The 22,734-nt window shown below is 44.1% G+C and overlaps 2 protein-coding genes across 11 annotated transcripts in view; one reads left to right on the forward strand and one right to left on the reverse strand.

The window, feature by feature from the left end:
• Window positions 1-12,922, reverse strand: part of cep41 (centrosomal protein 41) — a 71,928-nt gene extending 59,006 nt beyond the window's left edge. For 3 of the 5 annotated variants that reach the window (XM_063073031.1, XM_063073028.1, XM_063073029.1), the window contains exons 1-2: window positions 12,763-12,922; window positions 4,249-4,312 (exon numbers count right to left, since the gene is read on the reverse strand). In XM_063073031.1, the coding sequence (XP_062929101.1) occupies window positions 4,249-4,312; window positions 12,763-12,795 (97 nt within the window). In that variant the 5' untranslated portion in view covers window positions 12,796-12,922. Of the gene's footprint in view, window positions 1-4,248; window positions 4,313-6,091; window positions 6,564-6,586; window positions 6,668-12,762 lie in introns of those variants that run through there. The other 2 variants (XM_063073032.1, XM_063073033.1) reach the window with 2 other exon arrangements.
• The window catches only part of mest (mesoderm specific transcript), a 39,681-nt gene continuing 29,791 nt past the window's right edge, over window positions 12,845-22,734 (forward strand). The window contains exons 1-2 of one of the 6 annotated variants that reach the window (XM_063073037.1): window positions 12,845-12,955; window positions 15,252-15,406. In XM_063073037.1, coding sequence (XP_062929107.1) covers window positions 12,933-12,955; window positions 15,252-15,406 — 178 coding nt within the window. In that variant the 5' untranslated portion in view covers window positions 12,845-12,932. Of the gene's footprint in view, window positions 12,956-14,545; window positions 14,615-14,634; window positions 14,688-15,251; window positions 15,407-22,734 lie in introns of those variants that run through there. The other 5 variants (XR_010021144.1, XR_010021143.1, XM_063073034.1 and 2 more) reach the window with 5 other exon arrangements.

Genomic DNA, 22,734 nt, shown 5'->3' on the forward strand with positions numbered 1-22,734 from the left:
CCTGCTAGGATATTGGACCTCTTTGGGTTCAGGTGTAATCCGTCCTTTTTGTACAGGTTATGGAGAGGGGGAGAGGGGGAGAGGGGGAGAGGGGGAGAGGGGGAGAGGGGGAGAGGGGGAGAGGGGGAGAGGGGGAGAGGGGGAGAGGGGGAGAGGGGGAGAGGGGGAGAGGGGGAGAGGGGGAGAGGGGGAGAGGGGGAGAGGGGGAGAGGGGGAGAGGGGGAGAGGGGGAGAGAGTTTGTTGTTCACGTAAGCCGATGCCGTCAATCTTTCCCATTGTCCTCCGAAACTTCCAAGTTAGCCAAACTTGACTAACTTAAGAGCTCCATCTTCAAATGATAATCTACCAACCCAGGCAAAGGTTAGATACACTGGTAGACTCCACAGGGTCGCTCTTTCACACACTAATAATCACAGATCAATTCCTCTTAATCGATCCTCAGTCCCACACTCGTGGGCACCTGAAAGTATAGTGGTAATTTCGCTACACCGTAGTGCATCTGTGTGTCCTTTGCTTCTGTGAAGCAAGCCACTACACTGGTTTAAATACTGCTGTGCTGAACACCGGCTGTCCATCATGTAGCTCCTCCCTTCTATCACCATAGCAACTTACGAGCTGCTCGGTGCCGCTCTCTCTTTTTAAAAGGCACAGTCCATAATGAATAACTCAGGATATCGTCACAAAGCAAAGTCATAAATGGGCTTAGCATTCAGAATCTATTCCTATGAACAAGGTTGCTCATGGAATCAGAGCTGAAAAGACCAAAAGACAGGAGAAAAATTAGGCCATTTGGCCCATTAAGTCTGCTCTGCTATTTAATCATAGCTGATCCTTTTATTTTTCCCTCAACCCCACTCCCTGGCCTTTTCACATTACCTTTGATGTCATGTCCAATCCAGAACCAATCTAGTTCTGCCTTAAACACAACCAACATCCTGGCCTCCTCAGCTACCAGTAGTAATGAATTCCACAATTTCACTTCCCTCTGGCTAAAGAAACTTTTTCGTTTAAATTTCTCTGTTTAAATGAGATCCCCCCTCCCCCCAACCACTGTCTCCTAAGTGTTCTTTTACCTTAAACTCCCCAATCACCTCTGGTTCATTACATAGCATCCAATCCGTTATAGCTGATGCCCTAGTAGGCTCAATGACAAAGTGCTCTAAAAAGACATCTTGTAAGCATTCAACAAATTCACTCTCTTGAGATCTATTACCGATCTGATTTCCCCAATCAACCTGAATATTGAAATCTCTCATGATTATAACATTGCCCTTTTGATATGCCTTTTCCATTTCCTATTGTAATCTGTGGTCCACATCCTAGCTACAGTTGGGAGGCTTGTATTTTACTGCCATCAGGGTCCTTTTACCCTTGTAGTTTCTTACAATATCTTCTGATCCTGTGTTACATCTTTCTACTGATTTGATACCATTCTTTACCAGGAGAAACATGCCACCTCCTCTGCCTACCTTCCTATCCCTCTGATACAAGGGGCAACTTTGGACATTCAGCTCCCAACTGCAACCATCTTTCAGCCATGATTCAGTGACAGCCGCAACATCATACCCGACAATCTGTAATATTGCAACATCATCATCCACCTTTTGTTGTTTCCAGTTGGGTATCACAGAAGCAAGTTACTTAGCTGCACAGTTCTTTCTAGTCTGGAGAAATCTCCATGATAACAAGCTCAATGGTTAGAAGTGCACAGCAGTCAGAATGGTAGGGTGTACTGGACTGTGGAAGCAGTGCACAGTTAGTAGGGAAGCATATGCCAATGAATACTTGTACGGTTGGCCAACAGCATTAAAACAATTGAGTTCTCTGCCTACCTGGAGGGGTGGTGGAGCAGTGAGACTTGAACAGTGGATACTGTCAGGGATTGTTACTGGAATCAATACCTTTGTAATACAAATTATTGATAGGAGCTTGTGTGTACACAATACAATGCAAGTACAATAAATTACGGGAGTATTTAAGAGATATAGTCTGGTGGAATAGGAAGAAAAGTGGCAGAGGAAAGTTAATGCTGAGAATTGGGATTGTTACATTTTCGTAGGAAGAATGGGAAGAGTCAATATCTGCGATCCCCAACCACCAGGCCGCAAAGCATATGCTACCGGGCCGTGAGGAAACGATGTGAGTCAGCTGCACCTTTCCTCATTCCCTGTCACGCACTGCTGAACTTGAACATAGGGTTGCCAACTGTCCCGTATTTGCCGGGACATCCTGTATATCGGGCTAAATTTGTTTGTCCCATATGGGATTGCACTTGTCCCGTATTTCCCCCGCTAAGATAGAGTGTTCCTATGAAACCTTTTGTGCTGAAATGGCATGAAGTGAAGAAGCAATTATCATTAATTTATATGGGAAAATTTTTTGAGCGTTCCCAGACCCAAAAAATAACCTAACAAATAACACATAAAACCGAAAATAAATAACATGAACATACAGTAAAAGCAGGAATGATATGATAAGTACACAGCCTATATAAAATAGAAATAATGTATGTACAGTGTAGTCGGGAAGATGAAGGCAAGTGGGAAAAAAAAAATCGGCACGCACGTGCATGCGCACACAGGTGCCCGCGCAAGGCTTCATGGTCATGGTAGTCTTTCCTGGGGTAAAATGTCCCGGGATTTGACTGCTACTTCTGTCCCTTATTTCGGAGTGAGAAAATTGGCAACCCTAACTGTGAAAGACATGTTGAGGTGAGTTTAACCCTACTTGAACACCCCGCTTCCCGGTCGGCCGGTCCGCGGTGCAAAAAACGTTGGACACCCCTGGTCAATATAACTAGAGAATATAATTCTCCTTCAAATAGAGGAGGTTACACAATTAAGTTATTTGAAAGTATGGAGTGTACTGGATGTGATATAAACTAGGGATACAGAATGATGATGGGGACACAGGAACCAATAGCAATTAAGTGAAAATTTGTTGTTACATGTGAGTGAGTGGTCTAGCAAGATTCAACTGGATTCAAAAGGTAGCTCAGTAAGTATCCTAAGGGAACAAATTTACAGGGCTATGGGGTGAGGGCAGGAATGTGGTATTTGCTGGACTGCTAAAGGCAATACAGACTCAACAAGCTAAATGGCCTCTGTTTATGATATAATCATTTAATGATTTGCAGCACTAGCATAATAGCAGAAAGTACAGCAAGTCCTCCTAAAAGTAGGTTAGAAGGCTTTAAGTGTTAATTTTTTTTTCTTGAAGGCTCAGAAAATGCATGTTTTGTATAGGGTCTCGCATACAAAACTTCATCCAACTCTGTTCCAACAATATTCCCACAAAATAGCAAGTAACACCACTTAACAGGTGGAGGAGGGCGGAGGTTGTTGCTTTGATGCTTGCTGCTGCCTGCACGGGGTTATTTCCTCTTTCAGTCACAGTTTCTCCATCTACCAGCTGGACTTGGATATCCATATTTTTTTTTCTGCCAGGAAAGTATAGTACCTGTTTCCTATACTTAATGGCCTGAGGAATGACTGAACATCACACGTTTACAAAAAGAGAGTTCCTCTACGTAACATCCCAATAGTTTCAGCGTTATCTTGGAGATGAAATAAGGCTACATTTTGTTGCTTTCAAAGAAACCATAATAAGAGGGAAATTTGATGGATTCTCATATTCCTAGGGGATTATGATGATGTCATTAGTTTGCTATCTTGAATCTGATAGAAGGAATGGCACTTCAACAGTTTGGCCCGAAAGTGAGCAAATGGCAATACAAAATTAATGGAAATGAATCAAAAGACTAATAAGTGTGTCATTGGAAATAATCACATCATACAAATAAATCGATTTCCTTACCCAGAGAGCAAAGTGGCAACAGAGACATTGAAAGAGATGTCAGACAAATAGCAATGATAATCTGCCCTTTACCATACTACAGAACATTAAGGCATCAAAACAAGTAGGAGTAAAAATAAAACCAATCTTCAAACTATTGGCAGCTGTGCTTTCTGTTACCAAACCCCTACACTGGGACACCCTCAGTGAGTGTTTCTAATATCTCTACCCTCTTTTGAAATAAAAAGTCAACCCACCTGTTGGTTATAGGACCCAAAATCCCTTTATTGACATAACTTAGTTTTTGTTTGGTAAAGCTTCTGTGAAACATCTTGAGGATGTCTTTATCACATTAAATATGAAAATAAAACACTATTGCACAATTTATGTTCAGAATTGATCTCTTGATCTTTCTCTCAATATAAATCACTATGAAAATTCCATCAGTTTACCGGTATCAATCCGTGCTCGGACATAACTGTACTTCGGATTTGGTACGATTCTTTTCTTTAGAAACTACAGAGAGAACAAAGCAAATGCAAATGATAAATACAAGTGCAATAAAACTACAAAAAGTCCCAACTGAATATCTAGACTTTGAAACACATTATAAAATCACATGGCCAAATAAAGAACCAGATAGAAAGAGACTGGCACTGAGGAAATTGGTAAATTAATACTACTGAGGTACAGTGAAAAACTTCTCTTGCACATCATCCATACAGATCAATTCATTACAACAATGCATTGAAAGGCAGGGTGGAGTTACGTTGGCACTCAATGGCAACTCCTTCAAGTTCTTCTATGAAAACAACTTAATTTCTACCTTTGATGACTCTCCTTTTCTCTTTCACAGTGGATGGGGTTCTGTTTAAGACCCTGACCTGGAGTTACACTCAGATTTCAGTTCTTTGTGGGGTGGGACCCGCTCCCGGGGGCTGGTTTTCATATCCCAAGGACTCATCCTAGAAGACGAGTCCACCTTCAGGGTTCCATGTTTTCTCAGCCCTGCTGATTCTAAGTCTGTGTCACCGACTGAAGTGAACATCTGGAGCACTGGATCAGGCACTGGAGACTTTATACTTGGTGAAATGCGGTGTCTCTGTCTCTCCCTCTGTCTGTCTGTCTCTCTCTGAGAGATTGTTGCCAATTTTCTGGACAGAGGAAAAAAAGCAGCATGACAGACTTTTAACACTGTAAATCAGAATTGTTTTGTTATGTCTTCCCTCTTGCTGTGAAAGGGGTCAACTTTTTTCTAAATTAGTGAGAGAGCCTGTGGCAGGTCGAATTGTCAGGGGAACGATTAGTTTTTGTTATACTGTAGATCATGGTCTTTATTGGGGCCTTTGCTATTGCTTGCTTGGTGGGTGCTGATGCTTTGTTGCAGAAGTGGGCAGGAGTGAGGGAGGGTCATTACTTCGCTGCTGCTTGTGTGTGTGGGTGGGGGGAGTAGAGGGCTTTGGGGTTCCAACATTTTATCTGTCATTCATTCTCTGGGGCACTTGTGTTTTTGTAGAATGTCTGCGAAGAACAAGAACTTCAGGACATATATTGCATACATTCTCTTGAAAAGAGTCAAAATCTAGGTAGGAAGTGATTTGAAAGACACGAGGGAAGTAGGGTGAACAGGATCACAAGGCCAAAGGATGAGAAGATGCAAGAGCAAGGACAAAAGTGCAACAATAAGTTTCTTAAAGGCCCTGGCAGGTAATAAAACAGGCAAAAAATGGAAGCAAAGAGAAGGCATAAAGGACCTGTGACAGTAACAAGGTGATAAGATGCAGGTAAATTGATAACATCTGGAATCCAAACAGGCAAAGTTGGAAGTGGGTGAACAGGCTGAATAAATGGAAAAGGATTAAGCAGGTTAAAGGGTGAAGGATAAAGAAGATGGTAAGGGTTGTGGTTGAGGCCAAAGTAAAGACCTGAGCAAAGTAGACTGGACCAGGCAAAAACAGACTTATAGCAAAGTCTACATCCAGCAAGTGGGATTCCGGTTTAAATGGTGCCAGAGAATCTCAGTGACTTCTTGCAGGTGGCTAATAAAACAAAGAAAACAACTAAATACTTTGTTAATACTTTGTATAAAAACCTCTCTGGGAAGAGTAAAGGAGGAAGAGTATTCTTCATGGTCAACAATGCTTGGTACGACCCCCGGAATGTGCATGGTCTCAAATTATTTTGATCCCCAGACCTGGAATACCTGGTGCTGCTATGCTGACTCTCTGGTTGCCGAGGGAGTTCATGGCTGTTATCATCACAGCAGTGTACATTCCGCCGCAGGCTGAGACTGACCTGCTCTCAAAGAACTGTATGAGACACGCTGGAGACTGCACACCCAGAGGTGGTCTTCATTGTTGCCAGTGACTTTAATCGAGCGTCGCTGATGAAAGTCTCTCTGAAGTTTTGTCAGCACATCCAGGTGTGCACTCGTGGAGATAAGACACTTAACCACTGTTACACTCCCTTCTGCAACGCTAACAAAGCTCTCCTTCATCCAGCTTTTGGAAAATCAGATCACTCTTCAATCCTGCTTTTGCCGATATACAGGCAGAAGCTGAAACAAGAGGTGGCCATAGTTAAAAGGGTCCACTGTTTGTCTATCTAATCGGCCTCAATGGTACAGGACTGCTTCAATGACGTCAACTGGAATGTCTTCCATGATGAGTTCATGGATGGAGTCAAATGTTTCATCTGGAAGTGCATCGATGATGCTGTCCCCCAGAAGTTGGTCAGAGTCTTCCTGAACCAGAAATCCTGGATCAATAGTTCTGTGCGAGCCGTACTTACCGCACGACATGGAGTTAACCTTGCAAGCAATCAGCTGGAGCTCAAGGAAACGAGTTACGATCTGCACAAAGCTTTAAAAGGCTGTGAAACAACAATACAGGGACAAGTTTGAGTCAAGATTCTCAATGAATAGCACACGTGACTTGTGGCGAGGGTTGCATACTATCGCAGACTTCAAAGCTAAATGTAGTGATGCTGCCAACATCGCGGCCTCCCTCCCAAATGAGATCAATTGCTTTTACGCTCAGTTCGATGTCGCTAACTCTGAGCCTCTGAGGAAAGCCACCACTACAACCTGCAACCTGGACATCTGAGGCTGAGGTACGCAGATGTTTCCAATGAGTGGACAATCGCAAGGCCGCGGGACCGGACGGCATCCCAGGGGAAGTACTCAGGATGTGCACAGCACAACTGGCAGGTGTGTTTACTGACATTTTTAATCTCTCCCTCTTCTAGTGTAGAGTGCTCTTCTGTTTCCAAATATCCACTATTGTCCCTGTACCAAAGAAGACCAAGGTAACATGTCTGAACGACTGGCATCCTGTTGCAGTCACCTCAATAACAAGCAAATGCTTTGAGAAGCTGGTCAAGGATTACATCTGCAGCTTGCTACCACCCAAACTGAACCTCCTACAATTCGCCTACCAGCACAACTGGTCGACAGGTGACACAAAAGCCACTGCTCTACAAACCATCCTTACATGTCAGAAGAAGGATGTTAATGTGAGAAACCTGTTCTTGAACTACAGTTCAACATTCAACACCATAATGAATTCCATCCAGGCTTGACAGGAAGCTCAGGGACCTCGGCCTTGTGCAGCTGGACTTCCTGTCAGATCGCCGGCAGGTGGTAAGAGTGGGCTCCCTCACTTCCACCTCTTTGATTCTCAACACAGGAGCCCCTCAGGGCTGTGTACTAAGTCCCCGCCTTTACTTCTTGTATACCCATGACTCTGTCACCACCCACAGCTCTAATCTGTGAAGTAAATTTGCCGACGAGACTACATTGATTGGCCTAATCTCAAACCATAACGAGGTGGCCTACAGGGAAGTAGTCATCTCTCTGACACAGTGGTGTCAAGAAAACAACCTCTCCCTCAATGTCGCAAAAACAAAGGAGCTGGTTGTGGATTACAGGAGGAATGGAGACAGGCTAACTCCTACTGACATCAATGGATCTGGGGTTGAGAGGGTAATCAGCTTTAAGTTCCTCGGCATCCACATCACTGAGGCCTCACGTGGTCTCTACACACCAGCTGTGTGGTGAAAAAGACAAAACAGCGCCTCTTTCACATCAGACGGTTGAGGAAGTTTGGTATGGGCCCCAAAATCCTAAGAACTTTCTATAGGGGCACAATTGAGAGCATCCTGACTGGCTGCATCACTGCCTGGCATGGAACTGTACCTCCCTTAATCACAGGGCTCTGCAGAGAGTGGTGCGGACAGCCCAGCGCATCTGTAGTTCCCATGATTCAGGTCATTTACAAGGACAGGTGTGAGAAAAGGGCCCGAAGGATCATTGGGGACCCGAGTCACCCCAATCACAATCTATTCCAGCTGCTACCATCCAGGAAACGGTACCACAGCATAAAAGCCAGGACCAACAGGCTCCAGAACAGCTTCTTCCACCAGGCCATCAGACTGATTAACTCACACTGATTGGAGTGTACTCTATATTACATTAACTGTTCTATTTCTTATAAATTACTATGATTACACATTTAGACAGAGACGTAATGTAAAGATTTTTACTCCTCATGTATGTATGTATAAGAAATAAAGTCAATTCAATTATCACTTTTTCTGGTAAGCAAACAATAGCTAGTAGCTTCCTTTTGGAACTTGGAGGCAATTCGATGCGATAGAACCAAGGCGGGGCAAGGCAGCGTTGTCGACAGAGAGAAAGATCAAAAGCTCGATTAAGTGTCTGGCCGACTTGAGGCAGCGGAAACCAGGCCCCAGAGCGCATTGAAGCAACAGAACCCAATGTCTGGATGACAATTTAAGTGCTGGACCAGATTGAAAAGGTCAGGGTGTCGAGGCATGAGGCGAGGAATGGGTCAGTTCAGCTTACTCAGCTGTGCGCTGAACTCAGGATCTGAGGACGGACTCTTTTGTGGACTTCAGTTCTGAACACTATTTGTTAGCATGATTATTTTTTCTTTGCACTTTGAGTGTTTAAAGGTCTTTTTAAAAATGGGTTCTATTGGGTTTCTTTGTTTAGTGCCTGCCTACAAGGAGATGAATCTCAAGGTTGTATAATATAACATAATTTGATAATAAATGTATTTCGAACTCTTAAGTGGGATGTCATTCAAAAATAAAATTATGAGAATTAAGAGCCAATGGTAGTTAAATTCCCAGGACTTGAGATGGAAAACAGATGTATAACTAATAGATAATAGTTAACACTTATCTATTACAACTCAACACACATGATTAGACGACAGATGTAGCACCTTTAAGAATGACAGCATGTTTAAGCTTAGTAATTATAGGTCTGTGAGTCTAATGTTAGTTTAGGGAGGTTTTGGAAAAACTTTTAGGAAAAGGATTAATCTACACTTGGAAAAGAAGGAATTAATCAAAGATTGTCCGCATGGCTTTATTTACCAGGATAGATCCTGTCTGACTTATTCGATTTAATATTTCTAAGTATTCCTATCAGCCTATCCCCAGGTTATATCACTCATCTATACATGAGAGACAATTTACAGTGGTCAATTAACCTAATAACCCATGAGTGAGGAAACCAGAGTACTCGAAGGAAAGTCATACTGTCACAGGAAAAGCAAGCAACTGCACACAGGCGGCACCCAAGGTCAGGATCAAACCCAAGTCACTGAAGTTATGAGGTACCAGCTCTATACGTAGTGTAGTGCCAGTAGATGATGCTTACTGCAATGCATATTAATGATTTGGATATGACTGCAGGAGGTTTAGGCAGTAAGTTACTTAGGGAGCAATCCCTGCTGAGAGTGGAAAGTGGGGGTGGGGAAAGAGGGAAAGATGTGCCATGTGGTGGGATCCCTTTGGAGATGGTGGAAGTTATGGAGAATTATTTGCTGTACGAGGAGGCAGGCAGGGAGGGCAATAGGAATGCCATCCATGGTGGGGTGGTGGGAGGATGGGGTTAGGGCAGATGTGTGCAAAATAGAAGGTGAGGGCAGTGTTGATGGTGGAGAAAGCAGTCCCTTTCTTTGAAGGAGGAGAACATCTCATTAGTTCTGGAATGAAAAACCTCATCCTAAGAACAGATGGAGACGAAGGAACAGAGAGATGGAGATGGCAATTTTACAAGTGACAGGATGGGAAGAGGTATAGTCCAGTTAGCTGTGAGAATCAGTGGGTTTATAAAAGATATCAGTAGATAAACTATCTCCAGAGATAGCGACAGAGAGATTGAAAGAGAGAAGTATTAGAAATGAACCAGGTAAATTTGAGGGGATGGTGGAAGTTGGAGGCAAAATTGATGAAGTTGACAAGCTCGGCATGGGTGCAGGAAGTAGCCTCAATGCAGTCACTGATGTAGCACAGGAAAAGTTAGGGAGTGATACTGGTGTAGGCTTCGAACATAGACTGTTCCACAGAGCTGACAAAAAGGTAGGCATAGCAGAGATCCATGCAAGTGCCCTTTGGTTTGGAGGAAGTGGGAGGAGCTGAAGGAGAAATTATTGAAAGTTCTGCCAGACAGAGGAGAGTGGTGGTGGAGGAGAACAGGTTGGGTCTGCTATCTAGAAAAAAACAGAGAGTTTTAAGGCCCTCCTGACTGGGGATGGAGGTGTATAGGGATTGGACATCCATTGTGAAAATGAGACAATCGGGACCAGGGAACTTGAAGTCATTGAAAAAGATCCAGAGCACGTGAAGTGTCACGGACGTAGATAGGAAGGGACTGAATCTTGGTATGCCGATACAAGTTCAGTGGGGCAGGAATAAGCTGTAACAATGGGTCTACCTGTACAGGCAGGTTTGTAGATCTTGGGTAGGAGGTAGAAATGGGAGGTGCAGAGAAAGGGAACTGAGGTTCGTGGCGGTGAATGGGAGATCCCCAGAATTAATGTCAGTGATGGTGCTGATGACAACGGCGTGGTGCTCCTTAGTGGGGTCCTGTTCGAGGGGTAAGAAAGATGAGGTGTCTGAGAGTTGTCGCCTGGCCTCAGCAAGGTAGAGGTCAGTCTGCCAGAGTACTACAGCACCCCCCATATCTGTGAATTTGATGGTGAGGTTGAAATTAGTGCAGAGAGTGTGGAGAGCAGTGCGTTAGGAAGGAGTGAGGTTAGAATTGGTAAAGTTGAGACAATTGATGCAGGGATCGCTCCCTACGGGATTCTCTTGTCTATTCATCCCTCCTAGTACTTTTCCTTGCAAGCGGAACTAGTACCACTTCTGCCCCTGCACCTCCTCCATCACTATCATTCAAGTCTCAAACAGTCCTTTCAGGTGAGGTGACATTTCACCCGAGTCTGTTGGTGTAATCTATTGTATCTGGTGCTTCAGGTATGGCCTCCTGTATGTCAGTGAGGCCCAACATAGATTGGGAGATTGCTTCACTGAGTATCTACACTCCGTCTGCCAGAAAAAGCAGGATCTCCTGGTGGTCACCCATTTCATTTCTACTGCTGCAATGAGGCAACAATCAGGCTGGCAGAGCAACACCTTATATTCCGTCTGGCAGCCTCCAAACTGATAGCATGAACATCAATTTCTCAAACTTCCAGTAATTACCCACCCATCACCATTCCCATTTCCCTCTCTCACCTCATCTCCTTACCTGCCCATCACCTCTCTCTGGTGTTCCTCCTCCTTCCCTTTCTTCCACGGTCTTCTATCCTCTCCTATCAGATTCCCCCTCCTCCAGCCCTTTATCTCTTTCACCAATCAACTTCCCAGCTCTTTACTTCAATCCCTTCCCCCTCACCAGTTTCACCTGTCACCCATTTCGTTGTACTTCCTCCTCCCTTCCCCCCTACCTTCTTGCTCTAACTTCTCATCATTTTTTCCAGTCCTGTTGAAGGGTCTCAGCCCAACACCTCGACTGTTTACTCTTCTCTATAGATGCTGCCTGACCTGCTGTGTTCCTCCAGCATTTTGTGTGCGTTGCTTGGATTTCCAGCATCTGCAAATTTTCTCATCTTAGTCAGCACAGACTTGGTACTCATGACTAGAGGAGCATTGGAAGGGGCGAGAACTGTGTGTACACATAGAAAAAAACCTACAGCACAATACAGGCCCTTCGGCCCACAAAACTGTGCCGAACATGTCCTTATCTTAGAAATTACCTAAGGTTACCCATAGCCCTAAGCACCATGTACCTATCCAGGAGTCTCTTAAAAGACCCTATTGTATCCACCTCCACCACCATCGCCGGCAGCCCATTCCACACACTCACCACTTTCTGAGTAAAAAACTTACCCCTGACATCTTGTCTGTACCTACTTCCAAGCACCTTAAAACTGTGCCCTCTCATGCTAGCCACTCCAGCCCTGGGTAAAAGCCTTTGACTATCCACTCGATCAATGCCTCTCATCATCTTATTCACCTCTGTCAGGTCACCTCTCATCCTCCATCGCTCCAGATAGAACAATACAACACAGAAAGAGGTCTTTCAGCATGATATCTCTGCTGACGATGATGTCCAATGTAACTAATCCAATCAATCTTCAAGTAAACCTTGTTTAAAGGACAGGATGTGTGACGGCAGACATTACAAGAGTCAGGCCAACGGGTTGAATGGTGGAGTGTCCTCGAAGTCGAGTTATACAAGAGCCTGTGATAATGCTGCAAGAAAAAGTTTTTCGTGGTACTTCTAACTCGATGTAAGTTGAGTTACAAAGCAGCAGTGACGGAAATGCTGGGTAGAGGACGGGGCAGTTGATGGGGGGGGTGGGGGTAGAGGGTGGCCCTGGGGTCGAAAGGCGGCGGGACAGGAGGACGGGGACGTCTCAGTTCCGCAGCGACGCACAGCGCTTGCGCGGCAGCGGGCAGTGCCACTCAGGATGGGATCCCACCGCGGTGGTGTTCCCGGTCAAAGTGCCATCTCCCCTTCAAACCTGTTCATAGCCAGCGTCACCGAGGGTGCGGGTCAGGATGCTGAAAGAATACCCGGAGTCCCGGGACCTCCAGTCAGGGGTCTAAGAATAAAGCCGCCTTATCAGCGTGTCGTTCCCACTTACCTCGGGATTTCCAATCGGGTTCTTTAGTGACATATTTATAAATCCTCGCTCGCGTCGCTGAACCCTGAAGCGATATACAAAGACATCAAAGCAGTGTTAGACCCACTGAAAGCAACCGTCGTTGACATTCAAACATTTTCGCGATTGGGTTATGCCTTTGAACGTGACCAATGAGAGTGCTGCTTATTCCGAGGTGAGACGGATTGCCGTTGCTGGGGGAGGGATGCAAAGGCGGCGGTTGCCGTGGAAACGGTCGGGATGCCGCTGGCGTCACTGCTGGACAGTCTGGTCCAGACTAAGGATCGTTGTACTAATTTCGTTGTTATTTTTCAGCGTGATGAAAAGAGCTGTTGTTTTTCCGTATTTGTATAACTTACATTTTGAAAGAACTGGCTTTATTTAGCTTGGTGTAGTGCTTTAAAAGCCAGAGATGATTATACAACCAGAGAAAACAGGTCCGTCAAACTCCATTTCGACCATCAGATCCTATTTATTCCAACACAAAATGCTGGAGGAACTCAGCAGGCCAGGCAGCATCAATGGAAAAGAGCACAGTCGACGTTTCGGGCCGCAATCTTTCGGCAGGACGCCAGGACACTCTTTTCCATGGATGCTGTCTGACCTGCTGAGTTATTCAGCATTTTGTGTGTGTTGTTCGGATTTCCAGCATCAAGCAGATTTTCTCTTGTTCCTATTTATTCCAAATGTGTTAACTAGCACTTGATCCAGCTGACTGTGCCTTAGCGACGCTAGTGCTTGTTCAGATGTTTCTTAAATGTTGTAAGAGTATTTAGCTCCACTAATTTCTCAGGCAAAACCTTCGAAACTGAAAAATTTGGATGAAACAAATCTCTTCCTCAAAGTTCAACGCTGAAAGTGAATTTATTATCAAAGTATGTATAAATTATACAACCTTGAGATTCGTCTCCTTTCAAGCAGCCACAAAACAAGAAACCCATTAGAAAGACAAGCAAATAGTCAATGCACAGAGAGAAATAAAAGCACCAATGGTGCAAGCAATAAAAGCAAGGAACAACACTTAGAAGAAGGTGACTTAAAGCCCGGAGCAGGCCCATAACCTCAACCTCAGCTAATCACACAGCGGAGCAAGTCGTCGTGGAGCGCCTCAGATCTCCATTAAAGCACTTAGTCTTCTCCTTAAAGCCATATCATCGGATCTCAGATACCTCTGTCATGAATAAACATTTATTATTTCCTACCGTACATTGCTTGTATCCATCTAGAGAAAACAACCTGGCCTGAAATTGCAGTGATCATTTTAATATGATTTACAAAGTAAAGCCAAGTACATGCAGGTTCAAACCTGAGCTCACGTACTGTCATTCTGTGTGGAGTTTACAGGTTCTCCCGCTGAGGTCTGGTTTCCTCTAAAGTCCCAAATATGTGCAGGTTGGTAGGTTAATCAGCCACTGTAAATTTCCTCTTGTGTTTAGGCGAGTAAAATTTTTTGAAAAAGGAGATGAGAAAGTAGGAAGAATAAAACATAGAGAGATGAAGCTGTTCTTAAAAAACTTTTTTTTGTTAAACGTGTGCTTCCTGTAGTTATTTTACAAGAAAATACAACTCCAAAGCAAGTCAGCAGAGTGCGTTCAGTCGCGCAGCCGACCCTCCCGTCCAGCAGGGGGTGCTGGCGTGGGGAGGCGGGGGAAGGTCAGCGCAGCCGACCCTCCCGGCCAGCAGGGGGTGCTGGCGTCTGGAGGCGGGAGGTCAGCGCAGCCGACCCTCCCGTCCAGCAGGGGGTGCTGGCGTCTGGAGGCGGGAGGTCAGCGCAGCGGCGACGCGACCCGGAGGCGGTAGTGTTGTTTGAGTATGAGGACTCACCTGAGTGCAGGTAGGCAGCGTATTCTACCGGCAGATGGAACGATACCTATACCACCAGGAACTAAACTTCGCAACACTTCCAGGTTCTAAAATAGAAAAAAACACTTCGCAATTACTTATATAGATCTGGCTGAGACCTAAATCCATTCAGATTTGGGAGAATAAATTTGTTTAAATGTTGTTAAAAATTATTTTAAAGGTTGTGTTTTACTAAGCAGCGGACTTTTCAACAAGGGGATTGAAGTTGGAATAAAATGATCACAGATTATTAATGCAAAGGCTGTCAGATTAAGCAAGTATTGAGATAAGTGAATACAACACATGAGGGACGCAAAGCTGTCGAATTATGAAGCGTAAGAACTGAGGCTCCTTTTGTGTTCAACTTTACAAACGTTAGAAGTTTTCCCCCTTTGACCAGCACTTAAAAGTTTAGTCATAATGTGTCGATAACATTGGAAAGCTTTGCCTATAGAGGGCAGGAGATTTATGCAGCTGCCCAAGATGCTTGCAGTTTAATCACATTGTTGTGGTGTTCTCCAACCTACATTTATCTAGTTTGCAGATCAGTTCCATTAAAAAAAATCCTGAAGTGGAGGACAGTTTCGTTTGAAGAATGCTTATGTAGCTATTTGTGTTCTCTTTTTAAGGATGAAAGAGTGGTGGATCCAGGTTGCTCTTCTTGCTGCACCTCTAATAGCTGTCTACCTTCACCTTCCTCCCCCTATTCTCTCACCATCCCTTTATTCATGGCGGTCTGCTGGAGCATTCTTCACCTTCAAAGACCACCGCATATTTTACAGAGGTGAGTTTGATATTGTATAATCTGGGTCATTCAGTCGCAGGGCAAAAATATTCCTGATTTAGGGAAAATTTAAAAAAAACAAAAAAATTAAAAAGATAATAAAATGATGTAAGTATGTAGCAGGTCAGACATCACTGGGAAGAGAAACAGAGTCGGTGTTTAAGATTGAAGACCCTTCAGGATGGGGAAGGAGGCACAAGAAACCAGTAAACTGCAGCAAAGATGCAAGCAGCTGGCAAGGCATTTGCATGGTCTTGACCTGAAGTGTTCGCCATCTGTTTGCTTCCACAGACACTGCTCAATTTGTTGATTTCTTCCAGGAATTTATTTTTATCCTGGATTCCAGCATCTCAGGTTGCTTAGATCTCCTGTTAAGCTGTAGTGAAGGTGGGAGTGGATGAGCTCTCTGATAGCGGAAAATTGGGCTGACCGTGGGGATAAGATGTAAAAAAGATTATCTAGTGAATGGGAGCAGTTAGTGACTGAGAACTTAAGTTTAAAAAAAAGATAGGAATGTAGGATTTGCCAAATGAGGAGCAGAAAGACATGTCTGGCAGATCAAGTTGGGATTGTTCACCACTCCCAAAAAGGAATAAAAATACAAACAAGCTGAGCCAATATCACAGGTGCATAACTGATTTGGACAGAAATCAAGCTACCTGAAGCTGTAGAGGTTAATAACATTTAAGAGAAACACAAATAAGACTTTGGTCACATCAGCACCATTACAACCATCTAAATGAGTGAGAGGCTTATGCTGTGGTTAAAGTTGTAAAAGTGTGCACTATATGTAAACAATGTACAGGGACCTGGGCTATATTATTACAATATTTTTATCTTTTTTTTGTGATTGTTTTCTGTTATCATGGTTGTATGTGCTGTGTGTAACTGTTGGTACTATGTTTTGCACCTTGTGCCCAGTGGAGCACTGTTTCATTTGGCTGTGTTTCTGTGTATGGTTGAATGACAATTAAACTTGAGCCACTTAGTAGGACAGTACAGCACAGTACGGGCCCTACTCCATAATCAATCTAATGCTTTCTTCCTACACAACCCATAACTCTCCATTTTTCATGCATCTGTGTGCCTATAAACCCTCCTAAATGTCCCTCGTGTATCAGCTTCTACCCGCAGCCCCCAGCAGTGTTTTTCAGGCACCTGCCACTCCCGGTAATAAAAAAATACCTCAGACATTTCCCCTAAACTTTCCTCCACTCACCTCAAAAAGAATGTCCTCTGGTCACAGTTAACAATTTTAAAAAGGCGCAGTCATGAAGTGCATTTAGTTTCAGTGATGAAGGATAGTATCACAAAGACAAGCCTTACATCCATTATAGCCAAGGGAGGGGGGAGCGTCGACTCAGACCATGAGAGGCCTGCGTCGGGTATTTTCATGCCGTACAAGGTGCAGATTGGAAGTCTATGTGGGGCGCCATTCCTTGCACAAACACTAGAGCAATGTGTGATTAAGTGCCTTGCTCAAGGACACAAACACGCTGCCACAGCTGAGGCTCGAACTAGCGACCTTCAGATCACTAGATGAACGCCTTAACCACTTGGCCACATGCCCAACACATTATAGCCAAGCTATTCCATTATAGTTACATCTGGTATCTACCCAACAGTGTGGAAAATTGCCCAGGTGTGCACTGTTCATAAGAAAGCAGGACAAATCTATTCTGGTTAATAACTGTTCAAATAATGGTTGAGTGTGGTTTTGCATCCAGGTGTTCCTCCTCCTCCTTGCATTGATTGATTTCACCGCATCTCCAAATGCGAAATCAACAAGGCTGAACTCCACTCAGTAGGTAGAATCCTCGTCTTTCTCACTTTCAGACTCAATATATAGAATTCCTTGCATTCTTGAACGGTTATGAGAGACATGAATTCTGATTACAATGGCATCTTAAAATTATGTAATTTGTTGCTGCAGCATTGTCTTATACAGATGGTTTTTGACAACATGCTTAGATATACTCTGTTTTTGTTACCCAAATTACTTCCCTTGCTGTATGCTTTGTCAAGTTCAGTTCCTCAGTTATAGATCCAGTCATGTTTTTAAGAGGACTGTGATTGCATAAGAAGATAGAACAGTAGAAGACAGGAACAGGCCCTTCAGCACATGATGTCTTTGCCAACTGTTGGATTGGGCTGTAGACTTGTTATTTTTATTGATGCTTGTTCGTACAAACCCCATTTCCAGAAAAGTTGGGATATTTTCCAAAATGCAATAAAAACAAAAATCTGTGACATGTTAATTCAGGTGAACCTTTATTTAACTGACAAAAGTACAAAGAAAAGATTTTCGATACTTTTACTGACCAGCTTAATTGTATTTTGTAAACATACACAAATTTAGAATTTGATGGCTGCAACACACTCAACAAGAGTTGGGACAGAGGCATGTTTACCATTGTGTTACATCACCTTTCCTTTTAATAATGCTTTTTAATCGTTTTGGAATTGAGGATACTAATTGTAGTAGATTTGCAATTGGAAATTTTGTCCAGTTTTGCTTGATCTAAGACTTCAGCTGCTCAACAGTCCATGGTCTCCGTTGTCTGATTCTCCTCTTCATGATGCACCATACATTTTCAATAGGAGATAGATCTGGACTGGCAGCAGGCCAGTCAAGCACACGCACTCTGTCTACAAAGCCAAGCTGTTGTAGCCCGTGCAGATTGTGGTCTGGCATTGTCCTGCTGAAATAAGCATGGACGTCCCAGGAAGAGACGTCGCCTTGATGGCAACATACGTTCCTCTAAGATCCTAATATACGCCTCAGAGCCAATGGTACCTTCACATACATGCAACTCACCCATGTCGTGGGCACTGATGCACCCCTATACCATCACAGATGCTGGCTTTTGCACCTTTCGCTGATAACAAGCTGGATGGTCATTTTCATCTTTGGCACGGAGAACTCGATGCCCATTTTTCCCGAAAACGAGCTGAAATGTGGACTCATCTGACCACAGCACACGGTTCCACAGTCCTTTGATCCATCTGAGATGAGCTCGGGCCCAGAGAACTCGCCGGCGTTTCTGCATAGAGTTGATATATGGCTTCCTCCTTGCATAATACAGTTTCAAGTTGCATTTCTGGATGCAGCGACGGACTGTGTTGAGTGACAATGGTTTTCCGAAGTACTCCCGAGCCCAGGTGGCTATAACTGTCACAGTAGCATGACGGTTTCTTAGGCAGTGCCGCCTGAGGGCTTGAAGATCACGTGCATTCAACAGTGGTTTCGGACCTTGCCCTTTATGCACTGAGATGTCTCTGAATTCTCTGAATCTTTTCACAATATTATGTACTGTGGATGTTGAAAGACCTAAATTCTCTGCAATCTTCCATTGAGAAATATTCCTTTTGAACTGACTGACAATTCTCTCAGGAATTTTGGCACAAAGGGGTGAGCCACGACCCATCCTTGCTTGCAAAGACTGAGCCTTTGATGGACGCTACTTTTATACCCAGTCATGATACCTCACCTGCTACCAATTAGCCTGCCTAATGTGGAGTCTTCCAAACCAGTATTACTTGAATATTCTGTGCACTTTTCAATCTTATTTTAACTCTGTCCCAACTTTTGTTGAGTGTGTTGCAGCCATCAAATTCTAAATTTGTGTATGTTTACAAAACACAATTAAGTTGGTCAGTAAAACTATTGAAAATCTTTTCTTTGTACTTTTGTCAGTTAAATAAAGGTTCACGTGAATTAACATATCACAGATTTTTGTTTTTATTGCATTTTGGAAAATATCCCAACCTTTCTGGAGATGGGGTTTGTATTTTTATATAATTACCTATATACACACAGTTGCTCAGTGAGTTTTTCAGTGCTTACAATTGCCTCTGTATTTTTCTGGAAACTTCTTGGTTTCATTGGTGTGTGTCACATTACTTGAGTCAAGCTATTTGATTGGTTAACTGTTATCTGTTGGAATTTCAATGGCATTTTCTGTTATCAGTAGCCTTGTATAAGATCACACCAGCTTTGTCTTGCTCTCTTCTTCTGCTCTTTTCCCCCTGTTCTTCCCTTTGTTTGCCTTTCTCTTTGTTCTCTCTTGTCATGCTTCATCTTACTATGTTGTCTTTGATCTTGTAACGCTTAATAAATTGATCACAAGCAACAAGTTTTATGCCTCATTCCTGACTTCCAAAGAACCTTTGGATCATAAAAGCATCAGGCTCCAACATAACCATGATGCCAATTTAAACGGTATGTTTGCCCGTGCATGGTCTATATTCCCATGTTCTCTTCCTGATCACGTGTCTCTCTAAATGCCTCTTCCATTGCATTGTATCTGCTTCCACCATTTCCCCTGACAGTGTATTCAATGTGTAAAAGAAACATTCTCATTTAAACTTTCCTCCTCTCACTTTAAAGCTATGTCTTTTAGTATTGACACCTGTGGTGGCGGGGGTGGAGTTGGTGTGGGGTGAACTATGACCATCTACCCTATCTATTTCTCTCATAATTTTGAGGGATGTGAGTCAAATATGGGCAAACGGGGCTAGCTTAGATGGACATCTTGGTTGATGTTGACCAGTAGTGTCCGAGGGCTGTTTATCACTCTGTACACTTTGACCAGTAGTGTCCGAGGGCTGTTTATCACTCTGTACACTTTGACCAGTAGTGTCCGAGGGCTGTTTATCACTCTGTATACTTTGACCAGTAGTGTCCGAGGGCTGTTTATCACTCTGTATACTTTGACCAGTAGTGTCCGAGGGCTGTTTATCACTCTGTACACTTTGACCAGTAGTGTCAGAGGGCTGTTTATCACTCTGTATACTTTGACCAGTAGTGTCCGAGGGCTGTTTATCACTCTGTACACTTTGACCAGTAGTGTCCGAGGGCTGTTTATCACTCTGTACACTTTGACCAGTAGTGTCCGAGGGCTGTTTATCACTCTGTACACTTTGACCAGTAGTGTCCGAGGGCTGTTTATCACTCTGTACACTTTGACCAGTAGTGTCCGAGGGCTGTTTATCACTCTGTACACTTTGACCAGTAGTGTCCGAGGGCTGTTTATCACTCTGTACACTTTGACCAGTAGTGTCCGAGGGCTGTTTATCACTCTGTACACTTTGACCAGTAGTGTCCGAGGGCTGTTTATCACTCTGTACACTTTGACCAGTAGTGTCCGAGGGCTGTTTATCACTCTGTACACTTTGACCAGTAGTGTCCGAGGGCTGTTTATCACTCTGTATACTTTGACCAGTAGTGTCCGAGGGCTGTTTATCACTCTGTACACTTTGACCAGTAGTGTCCGAGGGCTGTTTATCACTCTGTACACTTTGACCAGTAGTGTCCGAGGGCTGTTTATCACTCTGTACACTTTGACCAGTAGTGTCCGAGGGCTGTTTATCACTCTGTACACTTTGACCAGTAGTGTCCGAGGGCTGTTTATCACTCTGTACACTTTGACCAGTAGTGTCCGAGGGCTGTTTATCACTCTGTACACTTTGACCAGTAGTGTCCGAGGGCTGTTTATCACTCTGTACACTTTGACCAGTAGTGTCCGAGGGCTGTTTATCACTCTGTACACTTTGACCAGTAGTGTCCGAGGGCTGTTTATCACTCTGTACACTTTGACCAGTAGTGTCCGAGGGCTGTTTATCACTCTGTACACTTTGACCAGTAGTGTCCGAGGGCTGTTTATCACTCTGTACACTTTGACCAGTAGTGTCCGAGGGCTGTTTATCACTCTGTACACTTTGACCAGTAGTGTCCGAGGGCTGTTTATCACTCTGTACACTTTGACCAGTAGTGTCCGAGGGCTGTTTATCACTCTGTACACTTTGACCAGTAGTGTCCGAGGGCTGTTTATCACTCTGTACACTTTGACCAGTAGTGTCCGAGGGCTGTTTATCACTCTGTACACTTTGACCAGTAGTGTCCGAGGGCTGTTTATCACTCTGTACACTTTGACCAGTAGTGTCCGAGGGCTGTTTATCACTCTGTACACTTTGACCAGTAGTGTCCGAGGGCTGTTTATCACTCTGTACACTTTGACCAGTAGTGTCCGAGGGCTGTTTATCACTCTGTACACTTTGACCAGTAGTGTCCGAGGGCTGTTTATCACTCTGTACACTTTGACCAGTAGTGTCCGAGGGCTGTTTATCACTCTGTACACTTTGACCAGTAGTGTCCGAGGGCTGTTTATCACTCTGTACACTTTGACCAGTAGTGTCCGAGGGCTGTTTATCACTCTGTACACTTTGACCAGTAGTGTCCGAGGGCTGTTTATCACTCTGTACACTTTGACCAGTAGTGTCCGAGGGCTGTTTATCACTCTGTACACTTTGACCAGTAGTGTCCGAGGGCTGTTTATCACTCTGTACACTTTGACCAGTAGTGTCCGAGGGCTGTTTATCACTCTGTACACTTTGACCAGTAGTGTCCGAGGGCTGTTTATCACTCTGTACACTTTGACCAGTAGTGTCCGAGGGCTGTTTATCACTCTGTACACTTTGACCAGTAGTGTCCGAGGGCTGTTTATCACTCTGTACACTTTGACCAGTAGTGTCCGAGGGCTGTTTATCACTCTGTACACTTTGACCAGTAGTGTCCGAGGGCTGTTTATCACTCTGTACACTTTGACCAGTAGTGTCCGAGGGCTGTTTATCACTCTGTACACTTTGACCAGTAGTGTCCGAGGGCTGTTTATCACTCTGTACACTTTGACCAGTAGTGTCCGAGGGCTGTTTATCACTCTGTACACTTTGACCAGTAGTGTCCGAGGGCTGTTTATCACTCTGTACACTTTGACCAGTAGTGTCCGAGGGCTGTTTATCACTCTGTACACTTTGACCAGTAGTGTCCGAGGGCTGTTTATCACTCTGTACACTTTGACCAGTAGTGTCCGAGGGCTGTTTATCACTCTGTACACTTTGACCAGTAGTGTCCGAGGGCTGTTTATCACTCTGTACACTTTGACCAGTAGTGTCCGAGGGCTGTTTATCACTCTGTACACTTTGACCAGTAGTGTCCGAGGGCTGTTTATCACTCTGTACACTTTGACCAGTAGTGTCCGAGGGCTGTTTATCACTCTGTACACTTTGACCAGTAGTGTCCGAGGGCTGTTTATCACTCTGTACACTTTGACCAGTAGTGTCCGAGGGCTGTTTATCACTCTGTATACTTTGACCAGTAGTGTCCGAGGGCTGTTTATCACTCTGTATACTTTGACCAGTAGTGTCCGAGGGCTGTTTATCACTCTGTACACTTTGACCAGTAGTGTCAGAGGGCTGTTTATCACTCTGTATACTTTGACCAGTAGTGTCAGAGGGCTGTTTATCACTCTGTACACTTTGACCAGTAG

The sequence above is a fragment of the Mobula hypostoma genome, chromosome 20, assembly GCF_963921235.1.
Source record: "Mobula hypostoma chromosome 20, sMobHyp1.1, whole genome shotgun sequence".
Classification (NCBI taxonomy): Eukaryota; Metazoa; Chordata; class Chondrichthyes; order Myliobatiformes; family Myliobatidae; genus Mobula; species Mobula hypostoma.